This window comes from Malaclemys terrapin, chromosome 8 (assembly GCF_027887155.1).
Source record: "Malaclemys terrapin pileata isolate rMalTer1 chromosome 8, rMalTer1.hap1, whole genome shotgun sequence".
NCBI lineage: Eukaryota > Metazoa > Chordata > Testudines > Emydidae > Malaclemys > Malaclemys terrapin.
This window is the reverse complement of record NC_071512.1, coordinates 51129455-51149054: the sequence shown is the minus strand read 5'-3', so window position 1 is coordinate 51149054 and position 19600 is coordinate 51129455. Positions and strand designations below refer to the sequence as shown.

Genomic DNA, 19600 nt, shown 5'->3' with positions numbered 1-19600 from the left:
AATTTACTCTGCAGCTTAGGCCATGTCAGCTGAATGCACTGCCTCAGTTTCCCCAGTTGTAAAATCAGGTTAGTACTTAGTTACCTAACGGGGACTTCTTGAGAGACTTAATTAGTATTTGTACCATGTCTTTGGATCCTCTGGTGAAATGTGCAATATAAATTCAAAATATTATTTTTTACTGATTGCATTGTTAATTAAATCCACACATATAAGTGATTTATGGGCATTATAGAATTGAGAATTAATGATTTAAAATATTAATGTCAGGGTTGTTAGGTCAGTTTTTAAATCTGTATCATTCACCTAATTAGAGGATGAAACTCAGCACTGGCAGAGTAGGAGAAGTGGGCGATTAAGAAGCAAGCCTTTAGCTGGTCAGTGTCTGTGTGCAGGAGACTCTGCTTTAATATTTGGACCAACCTTTTGTGCCTGGTCCAAGGGAGCCTCAAGCAGCGTCAAGACAGTGAATTGGGCTCCATAAAGCAAGTGGGAAAGAGTTTTGTGTAATTCAAGAACGAACCCTACTAGACCCACTTAAAAACGATTTATCACTCTTCAGTGGGAGCATGCTCCGGTTGTCTTCAGGCAGAGTTTTGTAGGTGATACACAAGATCCATTTTTGTGTGGTCAAGAGAGAACAGGGAAGAGAAGGAAAATATATGGGAGCATACACAGGTATCTGGGCCCATGTACACTATCCAAGGTTAGCATGGTTCAGGGGCATGATTTGGTCCCCTCTGATGCAAGACCAGGACCATGTTTTAACCAGCTTGGGCTGCAACTGTGTTGTTAGCAGCTCTGCTGTAATAGCTTTGATTGTAGTCCACGCTGACCCTTCAATTTCAGATTTTGTTTGGTTCACTGTGGGCCTTTAGTCTCCTGCTTTCTCTTTCCGGTTTGTGATGAGTGATTGCCTGTCATAGAGCTTGCAGGGCAATTTCTGCACAAAAATCGGAAGCTCCCTACCTTGTTGGGTTTCGTTTCTTCTCCTACCCAAATGCTAGGAGGCTGGGGTGCTTTTAGGATTACGTCTCATGGGCCTGGTCTACACTAGAAAATCAGGTCAGTTTAACTAAGTCAGTCAGGGTGTGAAAAGTCCATAATTCTGAGCGGCATAGTTAAGCCGATCTAAATCCCCATGTAGATAGAACTAGGGTGACAGAAGAATTCTTCATCGACCTAGCTACTGCCTCTCGGGGAGGTGGATTGCCTACGCAGACAGGAGAATCCCGCCTGTCGCCATAGCACAGCTGTGCCACTCTAGCATTTTAAATGTAGATAAGCCCTTAGGCTATGTCTGCCATTGGAGCTGGGACTGTGATTCCCAGCTCTCTCAGACATAGTCATGCTAGTTCTCTTCAAGCTGGTGTGCTTAAAAACAGTATTGGAGCCTCAGTATGCGGGAAGCAGCAGTGGATTAACTGTACCAAGTACTTACCCACAGGGTGCAGGGAGGTTTGTACTTGGCCTGGCTATCCCTTGCCAATGCTCACCGCTGTCCATGCTACCATGGCTACACTACTGTCTTTAGCGAGCTAGCACGAGTATGTCTCTGCAAGCTGGGAATCACAGCCCTAGCTCTGAGTGTAGACGTACCCTCAGTCTATTGTGCACTGTTGTTTTTTAACAGAATTATTGCCATTATGGTTCTAAATGTTAGTTTTTTCAGGACCTGGGAGCATCTTGTAGAGCGGTGCAATGTGTGTATTTGATCTTTTAGTTCCTTCTTGTGGAGTGAGCATTTGGGGGAGGAGCCCGGGGGAATAAAAACAAGAATAGCAGTGGTAATGAACAGTGCCTGGGGCCCCATTCTGCTGGGCCCTCCACAAACGTACACGACAGCCTGGCCTGTGTCCTGAAGAACTGACTCTGGTTTAAGACAAGATGTGAGAAGAGAAAGTAACAAACAGTAGGAGGGGAGGAAGGGGGGAGAGAACAAATACAACAGTGATAATGGCTGGTTCCTCCTGGGCCTCTGCAGTCCTCAGACTAGCTGGTGCGTAACTTGGTTTAGGATCACCAAATAGGTGTTTGGGGCTTTCAAATATAAATAGATGGGCAAAGGCAATCCACACTAGGCCTTTACCTAGCCATTTCTTGTGGTATTGCAATAGTGATGCTAACTTGTTGCATGTTTGTACGTAGCATTGCGGGCTTATTACCTGCTGTATTTGTATAAAGCTGAGATTTCATTAAGGGCCTCAAACTTACTCCTTATGGAGAGTGTCTGAAGTGTAAGTCTGTCCCAGGAGAAATGGCTGTGTGGGGACAGTGGGGCTTTGGAGACCTTGTTGTGGATAGGAGATGGGCAGTGAAGCTCAGCATTCCCTCGTATGGGGAGGGGGAATTTTCATAATGCTGATACAGACATACAGTGGTTTTAATGTCTGTCTCTGCCTGCCTGTTGGGAACAGTGCACCAGCCATTGGGCCTCTGTAGTTTGTGGTGTTTGTAGCATAATTTGTCACTGACAAATTATTCCAGACTGAATTCCAAGTAAATTCCAGGTAGGTGCTTATTTGTATACATTTTTATGTCAGAAGGACTGAAATACAGAGAGAATTGCACCTGCTGCATAAAAGTTTCAGAGAAAATCCCCAAATCCCACCCCCATTTTTTACAGCCCCCTCCCCCTCTTATTTATGGGCCTTAATTTTTTCTGTCTAGGGTTCACAGGACCTCGCAAAATGGGATAAATCAATAGCAACCTGTGGGCAGCTCCCTACACACATGCAGTTAGACACGCTTTTTTGTTCCAGCCAGATCCTGAATTGCCCTCTTGGTCTTGCTTTTCTGAAAAGCACATGCTGAAAGGAAAGGTCATGCTAAGAAAAAATGATTTCACACTTGGCTGGCAAATGGCTTTCTTCTTATGCGAGTGTCTCTCATTGGAGTGAGTGTTTGACTACTTTCCGCTGTGCTCCCATATGCTGTGAGTGAAGGCATAAATTTGTGTATGTATGATAGTAAATGAGCTTCCAGTTATACGGTAGGATATTGTGCTGACTTCAGCCTAAATAAAAGCAGAAAAAAATGCATTAACTGTGAAATCCAAAAAAGAGAGGCACTAATAAAGGGTGCCTTCAGTATAGAGGCTTTAATAAAATGGGGATAGATGTTCCTTATGTCAAGGGATCCACATGTGGCTCAGATGGAAAATGCAGGGCAAAAAATGCCAGAAAACATTTTTGGTTTTGAGGGATTTATTTTATCTAAAGGAAAGTCTGAATAAGAGAGAGAGGTTAAAGGCGTTGGTCTGCATTAAAATGATGTGGAGGGATTTAACAGGCTGGGAAGTGAATTTCTGCTTAGTCCACATCTTGTCTTCTATAGAAGCTGCAGGTTGTGCCTGTGTTAAGATGATGAAAGCACTAATTTGAAAGCTTGCTCTTGATGTAGGATCCTGTAGAGAGTCTGTGAACTCCTGTGTGACAAGAAAACACACATACATATTTGTACCAGACATGACAAAAATTGGACAACTGTCTCTCTATTTTTATGCACGCGCGCACACACAGAAAAATTGTCTCTCGTGGTGTGAATAATTTCATTGTTACAAAATACAGTTATCAGGTAGCGAGAAGAAACTTGGAATTTTTTTTTAAACAGCTGAAGCTGGAAAGAGACACCTGGCTGCATTCTTGCCTTTGCTGGGCTGCTGCACATTTCTTTCCAAATATTCCTAATTTGATCTTTTTTTTTGTGTTGAAGAGACTTGATCTTCACATGTGAAAAGGAAAATAATTGTCAGAATGATGTATAGAATTCATGTTAGCAGTGTTGGTCCCAGGAATTTCAAGAGACAGTATGGGTGAGGTAATATCTTTTCTTCAAATGTTTGCACATGTCCATTCCACTGTGGGTATGTGTGCACTCCATGCACAGTTGTCAGGGAACTTTTTTTTCTCAACCGTACTTTTTGGGCTGGCCTGTGTGCCCTCTGCCATTACATGAGGCGTTGTGTAGGTATTTAAGCGTGGTGCTGCCCCCGATGTCCCTCAGTTCCTTCTTACCACCGGTGACTTTTGTTGGAGCAATTTCAGACTTCTTGTGCCTAGTTCTTCCCTCGCTCCTTTATATATATTCCCTGTTTATTATTGGAAATGAATTAGCTAGTTAACATTAGTTAAGTTAGATTTTAGTGCTGGGTTTCAGTTTTTAGGTCTTTTTGATTAAAATTAATATTTTGGTATCAGAACAATGCCTCATTCTCTGGGGTTTAATTCCTGCCGGTCTTGCAACAAGCCTGTGCTGGTCAATGACCCGCATCCATCTTGCCTGAAATGTTTGGGAGAATCCCATAGCAGTGACAAATGTCACATTTGTAAAGGTTTTAAGCCCCACTCAAAGATAGAGCGGCCAGGCTCAAGTGTCTGCTTATGGGGATAACACTTTGCCCTGTATCGGAGCTGGTGCATGTGGAGAGTGCCACAGATACCTTGCCCTCAATACAGAGCGTTGCGCCTGAGATATGTGAGGCTCCTTGATCCCTTTCGCCGGCACTGAAGAAAAGGCACAGGCCCTCCTCAGTTCTTTGGTACCAAAACCTGCTAGAAGATGTTCGGGGAAGAAGCTCCCCCTAGAGCACTCGGTAGCTAAGAAAAAGGGATCACTGCCTCCAGAACCTGTGTCAGGTCTGTCAGAGCCATCCCCTGAAAGATCCTTGTGTCCTGTTTGTCAGACACCTTTTAACTGTTCCCTAAAACGCCACACAGCATGTTTCCGCTGACAGCTACAGACTCTGCATCATCACAAAGAAATTCTGCCTCTAAAAGATAAATAAAAGTGCTACACACAAGACATTAGTCCTTCCCATAGCCAATAAGTTATTTCAGTAGCTCACATGGTAGCAGTCTGGGTAGGGATCTGATTTGCAGGTCTAGGGTTCAAACCTGCTGATGACCCATATTAGAGCCTCATATTGTTTCATGTGACAGAAATCCTCTTTTCCAGATTGCTTTTTTAAAAACTGATTTATTCATACAATGAGAAAATATTCTTTTAAATCAGGTTTTATACTGAGAAACCATCATGACATGGTGTGCAGCAAAGATGTTCCATCATTTGACCATTTTTTCACACATTTCGGTGGCTTGACTCTCACATTGGAAGATTGAAGGTTGAGAGATATGACAGGTGATAGCAAAGGCTTTAGTGAAATGGGGGCAATCTTTCCTGAAAACCACCTGTGGCTTCAATCTCATGGGGGGAGAGAATGGCAAATGGCAGCCATCTTTACTAGGAACATGAATATATGTTCCAAATTAGCTGGCAATGAGTGTTAACTATTTGGAAAGTGTGATGATAAACTATCCCTTTCTTAGTAAAATAGGCCTGGGAGGGGAAAAAGGGTCAGGCTCCAGAGAATATTTTCATGATGGTCCCATTTGAAATTAATCTAAATAAGTTTACTTGAAAATTCCCAAAATATTCAGACATTACCCTCAGAGTGTACGGTAAATTTGGGGGAAATATGTTATCCTAAAAAAGAGGGTGAATCCTTTTAAGTGTGAAAAGTAACTGGAGCTAACATTAGCGAGCACACCAAATGAAAAGGTGATCCCTGCTCCAAGTGGCTACAATCGAATTAATCTTTTCAGTAAACTGTAGCTTCAGTACATCAAACTATTACTGCAGTTCATTGCAGTGTGTAGCAACATCACAATTGGTAGCATTAAGGGCATGACCAAAATGAAAATCAAATATCTTGATATTTCCTTTGCCAAACTTTGCTTCCTGTTTCTGCAATCAGGGCCATGTGTTGTAACATAATGTAGCAATTTTACCTTCAGTGGAAAATGTAGCTAGATCAGCTTCCAGTCTGTTAGTCTGACACAACCAAACTTTAAAAGGTTAACTGCCCTTATGAAATGCCCTTGCATTATTTATGCATTTTCTCTTGACTTGCTAGTTTACATGGCTGGAGAGCTTTGTTTGTTCAGACACTCAGTACAATTCTTTCAGTTCAAGTACTTTTTTTGTTCTCAATAAGACTACATTTCATGTGGTGTTTTTTGGGTTTTTTTAGCTATCACATTCAGAGATAATCTGTGTAATTGGTACATAAAAAATATCCTAATTTAGTATCTCATTTCAAACAGAGTAATTGAGAATGTGCTTAGAAATCAGCATCCTGGCTTTCCTATTCCTCAGACAACTTGCAACTATTTCTTCAGGCATATTTGCACCAGGCTGTGATATTTTGCATTTGAGTTTTGTAGACAAGGAAGAGGTGTCCTCACAGACAGGGTTATATTAAGAAAAAGAAATGATCTGCATGGTGTATGTGTTAATCCTTTTTATTTTGAGCTCTTCAGGATAGGATCACGTTTTTATATCGGGGAAAACATGTAAAGCACACGTTCCATCTCAGGAGAGCACCTTTGGCAGGGTGAATACTAATGTTCTGGGGCATTTAAGATAGCTACAGCTTGAATTTTTTATTGATCTCTAACGGGGGGGGGAGAGGAGGGAGGAGTTAAATTGCAGAGATTTCCACTTCCAAGCCTGGCATTTTACAGGGTGTTGTATCCCCAACTCCTACTAGGAAGAATACATGTTTCTCAGAAAGAACTATGGCAGGAAGATGCTTTGGTGCATTGGCTTAGGTTTTAATCTATGGCCTCTGAAATTTTGCTTTGGGGGACAAAGGAAATGGAAAAACAGGAAAGGGGCAGTCTTTCCTCTTCCTTTTTGCTTTCTTCCAGCCCCCAAAAAATAATGGGTGTTTTATGCCTGTGGATCCAGCCTGAAGGGTTGAGATCCCTGTCCCGGCAGCTCCAATACTAGGGACCAGCATGTGGCAGAGCTGTACTAGGGAAGCTTAGACAGCCATTGCCTGTGCCATGCTTGATTCTCATCAGTGCCCATCTAGTCTTCATTTTTAGAAATGCTACAACTCACCCAAAGAGCCTGAGGTGGTGGGGACGGAAGGGGGAGAGAAACTCAGTACTCGATGATTATATAGTTGGGTATGAGTGGTTGAGTGGAACTTTTAGTTGCTGTCTGAAACAGTGTTTGTCTTTGAGTACTTGTCAATGTGGATCCCACTGTAGATATGCAGGCCCCTAAGATCAGCCTTTTGAATAGCAGCATCTGTTAGGGCTGCACATACACCCTTGTGCTGCCTCATATTCTCATAAGAATACATAACGGACAGGACAGTTGTGACTCTCCCTCAGTTCCCCTTTACCACCTTCGGCAATGAGACAGAAGCTGGTGTGTGTTTGACCTTCTAGTTATTAGCTTTGACTAAATTTCTTCAAACTGCTCAAAACTTGCAGCACACTTCTAATTATCTGAGCGATGACACCTGTGAATGCTATAATCCCATATAAACTGAACATTTATGGTCAGACTCCCCTGAAAGCTTCAATACAGATCCCCCTACCCCCCATACAGGGCTTCTCGACATGGCAGATCCAAAATCAGCAATCTTCAAGCCCTGACCGTCCTGCAATGGACTTCCATTGACAGGTGGACACAGCAATTGCCTCTGCAGTTTGAGAGTCCCATCATCCTTTCATTCTCCGCAAGAATGTATAAGTCACAAGACATGTGGTTGCTCCCAGAGATGAAACTACAACCTATGAAAGTCTCTTCAGGTCCTGAGGAGATGAACTCCAGAGTCCTGGTAGCAGACAAGCTAGCTTCCTCTAGCACCATGTCTAGCAGGCAAGTGATATCAAAGACCAATGCAGAGAAGATGGTGCTAAGTAAAGACACCTGAGGATTTAGGTGATCTGTCTTTGTGAGAAGACATGGAGCTCCGCCTGGAGTCTTTCTGTTTGGAGCAGCCCCTCTGAGTGCCAGACCTCAGTACCATAGGTCAGTGGTTCTCAACTGGGGGTCCACAGTGCCCTGGGGGGGGCCACAAGCCCTTTCAGGAGGACCCATAGGGGCCCATAGCTGCAGCCCCAGCACCCCCTGCGGGGCTAAAGCTGGGAGCTGCAGGGCCGGAGCCCTGGTGCTCCCGATGGGGCAGAAGCCCTGAGCCCATGGACAGACATGGGGGGCATTGCTCCACCAAACTGCAGTGCCTTACCCAGAGCAGGGCAGTCCTGGGGGCAGCTCCACACACACCCCACCTCCTTCTCCTTCTCCTTCTCCTCCTCCTCCTCCCTGAGGCCCTACCCCCTGGCCAGGTTGGAGACGGGAAGCTGGAGCTGGGCATTGCAGAGAGCTACTGCTCTGGTTGGTGCCATGCAGGGGGCAGGCACAGCATTCCCCTGTCATCTGCCGGTGCCCCGGGTTGTGGCTGCTTCTCAGCTCCCAGTCCCCTTTGGCTGCTCACACATCCAGTAAGGGGTGCCTGGGCGGGGGGACCTGGTTCTGGGATGGCAGAGCCCTCGGGGAGAAGCAATTGTATGGGGACCCAGCACACAGCCCCTAGCTTACCCCTTCCCTGCACCCTGAGTTACCCCTGTGCCTGCACACAACCCCTAGCTAACCCCCTCCCTGCACCCTGAGCTTCCCCCTGTCCGCACACAGTCACAGCCCGCCCCCCCGCCCGCTCTTTCATATAATTTTTGGTTGCAACCCCCCCCCTCCAGACACCTCCCCAGACAGGCTGGGTGGCCTGCTGTGGTGAATAGGGGTGGAGTGGTCGCTCCCTCTGCAGTCCCCACTGTGCAGAACTGACCTGAGCCCCACCAGGCCCTGCCCAGCCCCCGCCCCCGAAAATAGAAGTCAAATTACACCTATGCCCCAGGGCCCTTCCCCCCCCCCCCCCCAAGGCCCTGCAGTCTTTATAGCATGTTGGGGTGGGGGCTCAGAAATGCAAAGGTTTACAATCCCTACTGTAGGTGTCAGTGTAGTGTTCAGTGCCAAGCTGTCTGTGGCACCAGTGGGTTGGCTTCAGTGAGTTGGACCGTACATTGTTCTCCTGAAACTTACTGAGCTTCTCCAGTCAGTGCAGCAGGGGTGGGCAAACTATGGGCCAGGGGCTGCATCCGGCCCTCCAGACATTTTAATCCGGTCCTCGAGCTCCTGCTGGGGAGTGAGGTCGGGGGCTTGCCCCACTCCATGCAACTCCTGGAAGCAGAGGCATGTCCCCCCTCCATTTCCTATGCATGGGGCAGCCAGGGGGCTCCACACACTGCCCCCACCCCAAGTGATGGCAGCGCTCACTGCCTGGCCGCGCCTCCACGTAGGAGCCGGAGGGGGAACATGCTGCTGGTTCTGCAAGCTGCTTTAAGATAAGCACCTCCCGGAGCCTGTACCCCTGCCCCCCTCTGGCGCCCCAACCCCCTGCCCCAGCCTCCCGAACCCTTCTGCACCCCCAACCCCCTCCCACACCCCAACCCCCAATTTTTTGAGCATTCATGACCCACCATACAATTTCCATACCCAGATATGGTCCTTGGGACAAAAAGTTTGCCCACCCCTGCAGTACAGTATTAGATCATTCATTTTGCTACCTTTCCCTTAAATCCATCTTTCTGGCTGCAGTAACCTCTGCATCGAAGGTCAGAGAGTTCCTGGTCCTTATGACCAGACCTCCTTATGCATCTTTTCAGCGACAAGGTGTTTGAGATCACACCCTAGCTTTATCTCTAAGGTGATCTTGGAGTTTCATCTAAATCGGTCAGTTACCCTATCCGTCTTCCTCCTGAAGCAACACTTAACTCCAGGAAAGAAGAGGGTACATACCTAGGACATTTCCAGAGCCTTTCTCTGTTACCTTGACAGAACCAAACCGTTCAGACTGTCTCCTCCTCTTTTTGTGGCTATTTGAGGCTCATCAAAAGGCCAGGCCATCTCATCACAGGGAATCTCTAAGTGGATCATGCAGGGCCTTTTCCCTCCAAATGCCAAGACACACTTCACTAGGGCACATGCAGTTTCTTTGGCCTACTTCAGAGACACAGCAGTAGGAAGCAACCCACTGACTTTTGTCAAACATTATGCCTTTGCATGGTAGCCAGTCTGATGCCAAGTTCAGAAGAGCTGGTACTTCAATTTTTGACTACTGCTGCTGACATTCCTCATTCCTGCCATCCAAAGAGGATACCGCTTGCCAGCCACCTAGACTGGAAGAAAGATTCCTTATCCTACAGTAACTGGTTCTCTGAGGTGTTGTAGTCATTGTGGATCCCATGACCTGCATTCCATCCTTGATGTTCAGAGTCCACAGTAAATGCCTTTGATTTGGGAGGGAACTTAGGGGTGGGGTGGGGGTCACTGCCTCCCTGGCCTTTTATGTCCTTGTGCAGGAGCTTGTGGTGGCACTGGGTGCGTGTGAGGCCTCAATGGACTGCTATTCTGTTGCGTGTGTGAAGTGCATGCACCTCTAAAGTGGGATCCAACACCTCAAAGAATTACAGTTACTGTAGGGAAAGCAACAGTTCTTTATACAATTGTCTGGCAGAGTGGAGGTTCCTGCCCTCATAGTAAGTTGTTGTGCTGCCTTTTGATGGCATCCAAGATATGCTGATAAAGGCCACGGTATGTTCTGGGCATAAATCAAAGAACCTTAAAATCGAGTTTATAGCTCCTGTTAAACAGTAAAATCAACCCTAGAGATGGCGCAAACTGGGCAACTTTTTATGTATACACAGGCAAAAAGATTGATTAAACACATGTGCATCTGTCACCAGCTGTAAATCTACAGATCACATGCTGTTTGAATAATTTTTATTTCACAGCCTGCTTAGGTTTTTAATGCATTGAGCATAATGGCTGTTTTATAGGCAATACAAAGGGGAAGAGAATTGCTCCTCCAGGGGATAAAAAAGTTACTTAGATTGTGCCCCCGTAGAAGCAACCACAGTGCTAGAGTGCTTTGACAAGCAAGTGGCCATTTGTTCAGTGACAGACTTGGTGCTAATTTCCCCTGTGTCTGCTCCTGTTTGTCTGTGTGTGCTGGGGATGAAAGCAGCAGAGCAGCGATTATCTCAGACCCAGAGAGAGGTTCTGCAGGAAAAACGGCAGGTTCCCAGGAAAGAGTGAATTACCCTCTGGCATTTTGTTTTATTTAGCTGGTAAAGCAACCCATTGAGCCAGAGCTCATTTGCAGTGGTGCCCTGACAGACTGCAGCAGTGATGCTGAATTACCAGTCATTCACAATGCAAACAAGAATCGTTCACAACCAACAATCTTGCACTTATCAGCTCCAGCCCTTTGTACTAGACATTTGATATCTGTTTATGCTCCTCTCTTGTCTCAAAAATTAGTCAGGTATCTCAAAGTAATCTAGTTGTCGGGCATTTGAGTCCCAACGTTGTTTGTTTCTGTACATGTTTATCAAAGATTTTCCTTAATGACGCAAGTGTTCTTGTGATTTGGCATAATATTCTGATGCTTTACATTGAGAAGTTGTGGCATTCTCGGACAGTGCCAATATCAAGACCATCCTCTTATCCAGTGTAAGAATTGAAATGGGGACTTTATGGTTCCTTTTTAGGGCATGTTTTCTATACAAATGCTTTGGCTTAGAGGGTCACATGTGAGATGCTATCAAAGTTCTTGCTACTCCTGTAATAGACACTATCCAGGGATGATCAAATCCATTTGTAATGCAGTAGTCCAGTGGTTTACCAAAAGGCAACTATTGTTAGGTAACTAGCTTTTTATGTTGAATAATATACCAGTTTTCTCTCCCTTTGTTTCAAAGCTAGTGGTCCTGCAGACTTCAGAACCTCACAACGAGGCAGTTTGTAGCCTAATCTTGCTATGTGCTGAGCTAACAATGTGTTCACCTCTGATGCTACAAAGTGCCAGCATCTACCAATTTTTACACACAGCTGGTTTAGGCTAGCTGTTTTCCTCGAACTCTCACACAGAATGCAAGTGTGTAATGCGCCTTTGAAGTGGGGATATTCTGTTCACTGAGATTATTAAAAATGTATGCGTGAAGTGATGGGATAATTAAGCTAAATTCATCTGAGGGTGGATAGCTTTTCTGAGACAGATCTTTCCATTTATCTTGCTGCTTCTAATATCAGCTGCTTTTAGACCAAGCAGTTTGGCAGTAAACACTACAATTGCTGGTATTGCATGGCTGGAAAAGAAGGGTTGTGGGAAACCATTCTGAGAAGTTTCAGAGTAGCAGCTGTGTTAGTCTGTATCCGCAAAAAGAACAGGAGTACTTGTGGCACCTTAGAGACTAACAAATTTATTAGAGCATAAGCTTTCGTGGGCTACAGCCCACTACTTCGGATGCAAGTGTTCTTCGGATTCTGAGAAGTGTGATTCTGTCTCTTTGATTTCTTTTTCAGGGTTCTTCCTCCCTCTAGTAGTTATTTCTTTTAACTTATTGATAATCTCTCTCCCTTTTTTTTTCTTTCTTTTTGGATCTTTCCCCCTACCTTGTCTCCCACCAAAGCATCTGAAGTGGGTGGACTTGACTCTGTAGGAGACGGCAGGCCCACTCCCATCCAGAGCCTGCAATTTGGGAACTTTATTTTCCTGGGGATCTACCAGGCTGGTGAAGCAGGCCATATAAATAGACAACACAAGGTGTGCTTAGTTTGACTCTCTATATCCGTGGTTCTCAGCCTGTGGATCACTTACGGCCCAGTCAGCACACAGCTGCAATATTGTGTGGATGCGGTTCACGGAACACATAGTGAGCTGCATATGCGGCCCACAGTGGTAAATAAGTTGAGAACCACTGCTCTATACATACCTAAGAGAAGTACCTACATCGCATCTTTCTAGCATCCCTCATGCCAAAGCCAAAGTCCTCTTCCTTTTGAACTGTTGGATTTTCTGACCCTTCCGATTTGTGTGAGAAGCTGTTGTATTCCTCTTATTTTATTTTCTATTTCAGATTTCTTGGCTGTTTAATTGAGTATGTTGCCTTAGTTGGAGGGTTTGGGGGTCATGTTAATTATTCAGTTCAGTTCGATTTAGTTTAGGCACCAGAGACCTTTATATTCATACTGCCAAGAGATGAGTGATGATTATACTACTTGTCGTCTTCAGAGGCGTATTGTGACGATTAATTTGTATTTGTAATTTACTTTCAAGATTTAAATGTCTGTGCAAGCACTAAGGATTGTTGCTTCCTAATTCTTCAAGCTGATGTAATCTTTCAAAATAAGATTTCTGGCCACAAAAGCCCAACAGAAATGGCAAGAGTTCAATTCCTTTGAAATCAGACAAGTGTTTCAGTCTCCTACTCTATGCCCCTTCCAAATCTGCATTGCAAACTCTGATAACTCCTCTTCTTTTTCAGGAATCCAATGTGCTCATCGCTGCTAACAGTCAGGGTACAATTAAGGTAAGTGATTTCCTGCATCTACATTTTTAAACACTTGAATCCATTCTTAGGGAGCAAGGTCATAACAACTCTACCAGAAGAAGCAGTTAGAAGAGGTCATCCCAACTGTGGGTGTTTGTAGCTTAAGCGATGCATTTGCCTTTGGCACAGGCTGGAGAGGAGAATAAAACGAACTGAAGGCAGAGAAGCCAAGTTAGGAGGCAGGTGTGGAAAACATGATGGCAACTGTCCAGCAGCCACTGTGCTGTTGCCAGTGCTCAGGGCTCTCTGCAGCATGAGAAAGAAACCGACATGGAGCGGGAAAGCTTGAAACATTTTGCAGTATGTTACCCTTGAGATTAGCCATGTAATGCTGTTCTGTTTTCACATATGGTGTGTGTTCCTGTACTAACAAATAGGCTCCATGTTTCATTTGCCACAAAAGCCATTAGAGTTTTGTCATCAATCCAAAAGTGACTGTGGCTTTACTTTTGAAGTGCAAGACTTTAATTTAATGCTGTGCTGCTCACACACACGCACCTGCATATGCATTCATGTTTGCATGCTAATCTCTGTGGCTATGAGCCACAAATTGAGAAGGCTTTATCTTAACTCCTTGGTGTTAGCCCAGTGGTTTTCAAGCTGTGGGTTGCAATGCCATTTTAATAGGGTTGCCAGGGCCAGCATTAGACTTGCTGGGACCGAGAGCTGAAGCCCAAGCTCCACCACCACGCAGGGCTCAGGCTGCAGTCCCCTCATCCCCCACCGAGGCGGCGGACTCAGGCTCCACCCCACTCCCAGGGTCATGTGGTAACTTTGTTGTCAGAAGAGGGTCGTGGTGCAATGAAACCCCTGCAGTCCTCTGGTTACTACCGCTGAGTTAGGGTGCCGTAATGAAGCATGCTGAAATCCAAACTCTCAGCAATAAGAATTGATGTTCCAAACGAGCACATGCTCCACTCACCTTTTTTTTCATTCCTAGTGCAGGAATCTGTGCCTACAGATAACAGCTTGTAAAACTTGACTAGCTGCCTCTTGCATGAAGAGGCTAGTGTTCAACAATCCTTGAGCTCACTCAGAGATCTCCTTCCCTTTCCCACAGGGACTGTGTGTGGCGTGACTGTTAATTAGAACTGCAAACTTACCTTTTCAACTTGAATTCAAAGTCAGATTTCTTAATGTCAAAATTTGAGCTCAGTCTCCAGCAAGATAGTAAACAGGACACTAGGTTGATAGCTGAGATTTGGTCTCCTGTCTTCAGGACCTCTCTTCACAAGCACTCTGTAAATGAATCTGTCCCTGGAACTTTATCACCAAATCGTGATGCTGACGCTCTTTGCTTGTCTACCTTTTTGTTCCATGAACCTCAGAACTTGCACACTTTTAGGGTTACCATATCTAACAAATAAAAAAAGAGGACCCTCCACGGGCCCTGGCCCCGCCCATTTCCCCACCCCCAGCCCGCCCCAACTCCGCTCCTTCCCCACCCTAACTCCCCCCCCCTCCTCCCTCCCACTCCCAGCCACACGGAAAGGGCTGCCCGAGCGCTACCGGCTTCATGGTTTGCTGGGCAGCCCCCAGACCCTGCGCCCCTGGCCGGCGCTTCCCCAACGCAGCTGGAGCCCGGGAGGGGAAGCGCCCAGCTGGGGGCGCAGGATCTGGAGGCTGCCCGGCAAACCGTGAAGCCGGTAGCGCTTGGGCTTCGGACAGCCCCCTTGCCTCCGGACCCTGCGCCCCCAGCCGGGCACTTCCCCTCCCGGGCTCCGGCGGCGCAGGGTCTGGAGGCACGGGGGCTGCCCGAACCTGGTAGCGCTTGGGCAGCCCGGCTCTTAAACAGAGCCGAAGAGTCAGGGGAGGAGCAGAGCCGCCGCGGCCGGAGGGTCTGCTCCTCCCCTGACTCTTCGGCTCTGTTTGAGCCGAGCTGCCCAAGTGCTACTGGCTTCGGGCAGCCCCCATGCCTCCGGACCCTGCGCCCCCGGCCTGGCACTTCCTCTCATGGGCTCCGGAGGTATGGGGGCTGCCCAAAGCCCGTAGCGCTCGGCTCTGAAGAGTCGGGGAGGAGCAGAGCCGCCGCGGCTGGAGGCTCTGCTCCTCCCCTGACTCTTCGGCTCTGTTTAAGAGCCGAGCTGCCCGAGCGCTATGGGCTTCAGGCAGCCCCCAAGCCTCCGGACCCTGCGCCACCGGAGCCCGGGAGGGGAAGTGCCCGGCCAGTGGCTGGGGTCCAGAGGCATGGGGGCTGCCTGAAGCCCATAGTGCTCGGGCAGCTCGGCTCTTAAACAGAGCCGAAGAGTCAGGGGAGGAGCAGAGCCACCATTTTCCCACACATGTTCGTCTTTTTGGCAATTCCCCCCAGACAGGGGTTTGAGTGCCGAAAAGCCAGACATGTCCGGGAAAGAGGACGTATGGTAACCCTACACACTTTCCACTTTCTGATTGTCAGAACTACACATCATAGGGCATGCCACACAGACTGGACCCAGAGCGTGATCGGCAACATTGGCCTCCATTGTGACGTAAATCCCCTTAGCCCTAGAGGCTTGGTGCCTAAATGGCTTTGTAGTCCAGCTCTAGCCTTTTTCTTGTAATTGTTGATTAGTGTTTCACAATCCATTTTCAAACTTACCCAGAGATTTCCACCCCTCGAGAGACCTGGGTTCTTTTCCCTTCTGTGCAACCAAGTCACTGTGACTTCAGTGACCACTCTAGTTCTCTGGCAAAACCTGACTGGACTTAATAGTCCTGATATTTTTATGTTAAAAACAAAAAATGGGGGAACAGGATAGGAAAAATTTCACCTCTCAGCTCATTCTTATTAATCAGAAAGAAGCCCCCACCCCAAAAGGCCCCAGTGATGTGTGTGGTTGTGTGTTTTTTTTTTTTTTTTTTGTTTTTTTTGTTTTTGTTTTTTTTCCTTTGCAGGGCATTTTTAACTGTTAGAGTATTCTTCATTAGCTTCCTGGTAACCCCTGTTGCACCTGCTGCCTTTTGCTCCTCAGGGAAAAATTGGTTGTAAAGAGGAGATTTTGCACATACACTTAGCTTGTTAATTAATGAAGATGTGAAGAGAAATGTGTAAACAGTGACAGATATTAGAATTCTGGTGTTGCCTTTTTTAAGTGGTGGTCAGTGGGATGGGACCAGGTTTAGGAAGAATTAATAGGAACTCCATTGGTTGCTCAGCAGATGAGTACCCAAGCAGCTCTGAAGAGTGTGCAAATTGTATCCTGCTGGGGGAAGTCCTGCCTTCCAGGGCCCCAGATCATAGTGCTGTCAGAGCTTGGAAGAGTTAGTTCATGCACGTCTGAACAGAAGGGTCTGCTGTCTTCATCAGTGCACCAGGAAGACGCCAGATTGAAAGTGCTCATTAGGAGCAAAGAAGATAAGGTGATTAGACAGTCTTGCATCATATTGTGATATATCAAAGCATAATGCATGCCTTTCGTTTTTTAAAATGGTTTACAAGGCCATGCAAGACACTACTGTATGCTGGTGAACAGAGAGTAAGGAAGGCAGAGAAAGGGTCAGCTCACCTCCTAGTGATGTAGGAGATAATGAACACAGTAAATCCCTGTTCTAATCGCTCGTTTGCTCCCATTTTTTAACCAGGTACTGGAGCTGGTATGAAGTGTTTTCTCTCAAGGCGTGAGGTACTTGGTCCTGCTGACATGCTACAGCTTTCATTTGGGATCCTCAGTGGGGCAAGAAACCGAAACCACCTTGATATTCCTCTCCACAGCCATCATGTTTGGGGTTTTTTTTCCATTTACGGACTCTATAGGACCTTTTGAAACACAGGGAACACCAGTGAACTGTCTGCCATCAAGGTTAACTCCACGGACTTTGCTGCTGCTTGTATGGTTGTCTAATTTTTATGATAGGGAAACAAATTCTTTTAAATAAAAACAAATAACAAAAAGGAATAATAAAGATGATTGAGCCACAAGGTGAAGCTGGAAGATTCTCTCTTGTTGCATATGGGAACAGATTTACTTGGGAAGGGAGCTAACAGGACCACAGAAGGGCTGTACTATGGAATCTCACACTTCTGGGTTACCTTACCTGGGCTTTTCCTCCATCCCCACAAGGGGGGAAAAAAAAATCTCTGAGCCTTACCTGGACATCGAAGCAGTTTGCTTTGAGAACATAAGATGTATGTGGTTTAGTTGTGTTTTGGTTTTTTAGATGCATTCAGTGTTCATGAAAATTGCTGGGTTGACAGTTCTGGAGACTGAAGTCCTCCAGATACAACAGGAAAGTGGCAGCTTCCCCCTCCCCCTGCCAGTATGCCTCAACCCTGACCTGGAGGGACTGCTTGTAAGGATGGGGTCATTCTGTCTCCGTGCCCACAAAATCCTTGGCGCCTCTGCAGCTTGCCAACAAAACAAGGGTACCAACTGTGACTTGGACATCTGTTGACTGCGAACTGGACTGACTCCACTAAACTATTTCTCATAGGGCACCAAACTGCTGTTAGCTAATGACTTCCTGCACTGCTGAATAGGGCTGGATTTGAATCATTCAGCTAGAGGTGAAAGGCTCCAGATCCTGTTACCAGTGCCCTGCTGTCTCATCCACTCTGCCACATGGCCTGTTGTTTGTCCCCAGTTCATATCGTGGGGAAGCCAAGCATTTTGAATGTTGTAATAAGGAAGGAATTTAATTGATTGTAATGTGTTTCAAAGCCGTGATACAGGAGCTTTATTTTTAATAACCAGGCATACACTTAATTGTACATATGGAGGGGCGGAATAAACCATGATGCTGAGTGTTAAGTTGTTACTTTGTGAGGGTTCAAGAAGATAGATCACATTATCCTGCACGACAATAATACAGAGCTGCCAGTACCACTACCCCAGTGTAAGTTTAAAGTTGAATTAGAAGGTATAACGTTTTATCTGTTTCCACTCTCATCTGCCTGAAGAATTGTTGTGTGCGTAGTGACAACAGATGGAAATGTTTTATTTACAAACATCTCACTTGAATTCACTTTGGTCCCACATTCAACTTCTCCCTTTCAGTCTGGGAGTACCACATGGGTGCTGGGCTTCACTTGGTAGAAGGGAGAGTCTTGCATTCCCTCACATCCCATTGGGAACTAGAGTTGCCTGGCTGTGAAAGGCATCCTAGCTCATCCAAAGATTAATGGCTTAGTTGGAGCTTCCTGGAAGGATGAGATGTGAGATCCTTGTGACCACTGTTCTAGGGACAGAGGAGAGAGAGAGAGAGAGAGAGAGAGAGTAAAAGTGGGCTTGAGGTTAAAGCAAAGGACTGGGAGTCGAGCATTGTGAAGTCTAATGCTGATTGCCATAGGTGTCCCGAGTGACATTTGGTGAGTCACTTAACTTCTCCGCATGCCGATATTATCCATGAGGGTGAGACGTGCTAGCCGTAACTGACAGGAATCGTGAGGTGTACTAGTGCTAATTTGCTTATAAAGTGTGTTGAGAATCCCAACTGGGAAGATGCTGTAGATGAACAAAATTACTATAGTCATCCTTAGGATTGCATCTGGCAGGGAGGAGGAGATGAGGGTCCTCGACTCCAAATGCAATTTGGATGTGGTTTCTCAAGTGCTTTGTTTTCTTCCCTGGCTTCAGGGGTGGGTGAGCAGGGAGGGATGGGGAATGTTCAGCCGGGGAAGGACCAATCAGAAGTAAGAGGGAGCATGACAGCAACTGCCCCACTCTAAGGTGCCATCTTCAGGTCTCAGCCATATAAGCCATGGGAATCAGCATGGCAGAAGAAAGTTCAAATGGCACCCCTGGCTGTGGGCATTTCTTCTGTCACAGGGTTGGTATGTGTGAAATGCCCAGGAAAGCAGCAACTCTTGATTTTCATTTTGCTGCTTTTTTAAAAAAAGCTTTGCATAATTGTCAACTGTAATGCCTTATATTTAGCAAAAGGATTTCCTTGATGTCTGATTTGGTGGTTGGTGTGGCGGCCTTTGCTCTTAGGTTCAAAAACTAGGAAACCTCTATCATTTTGCAAGTGGATTTTCCCCAAGGTCCGTTTTGATGGGGGTGTTTTCACAAAATAGCTTTTTGGCACCTGCCGATTTTGTTTAAAGAGGTTGTCATCAGCAGTGCGTAACAATCTGTTATTTTGAAGAAGTAAAACCCCTTCCCTGCGTTTGGACAGCACGGGACATAGGATCAGCATAGACCAAAGTACTTGGTTGTACTTCACCCAGCTCTGTGCCCAAGCAGCCATTCTCAATAGGTGACATTACACTTCCCTTTCCCCTCCCACACATTGAAAATCTGTTGCTGGGTTTTTTAATTGAAAATTGGTCTGGCGAGGCTGAGATCTTAAAATGAGAAGCAAAATACATACCATATATGCTCCAAGGCTACTTTGCAAATTAAATGGAAAACAGTTTAACTTTAAGTTCC

The 19600-nt window shown here is 46.1% G+C and overlaps 1 protein-coding gene across 2 annotated transcripts in view; it reads left to right on the top strand.

Annotated features, from left to right (window-relative positions):
• COP1 (COP1 E3 ubiquitin ligase) overlaps nucleotides 1-17976 on the top strand; it is a 210664-nt gene extending 192688 nt beyond the window's left edge. For both annotated transcript variants that reach the window (XM_054037628.1, XM_054037629.1), the window contains exons 19-20: nucleotides 13185-13229; nucleotides 16815-17976. In XM_054037628.1, the coding sequence (XP_053893603.1) occupies nucleotides 13185-13229; nucleotides 16815-16832 (63 nt within the window). In that variant the 3' untranslated portion in view covers nucleotides 16833-17976. The remainder of the gene's footprint in view (nucleotides 1-13184; nucleotides 13230-16814) is intronic.
• The last annotated feature ends 1624 nt before the right edge of the window (nucleotides 17977-19600 follow it).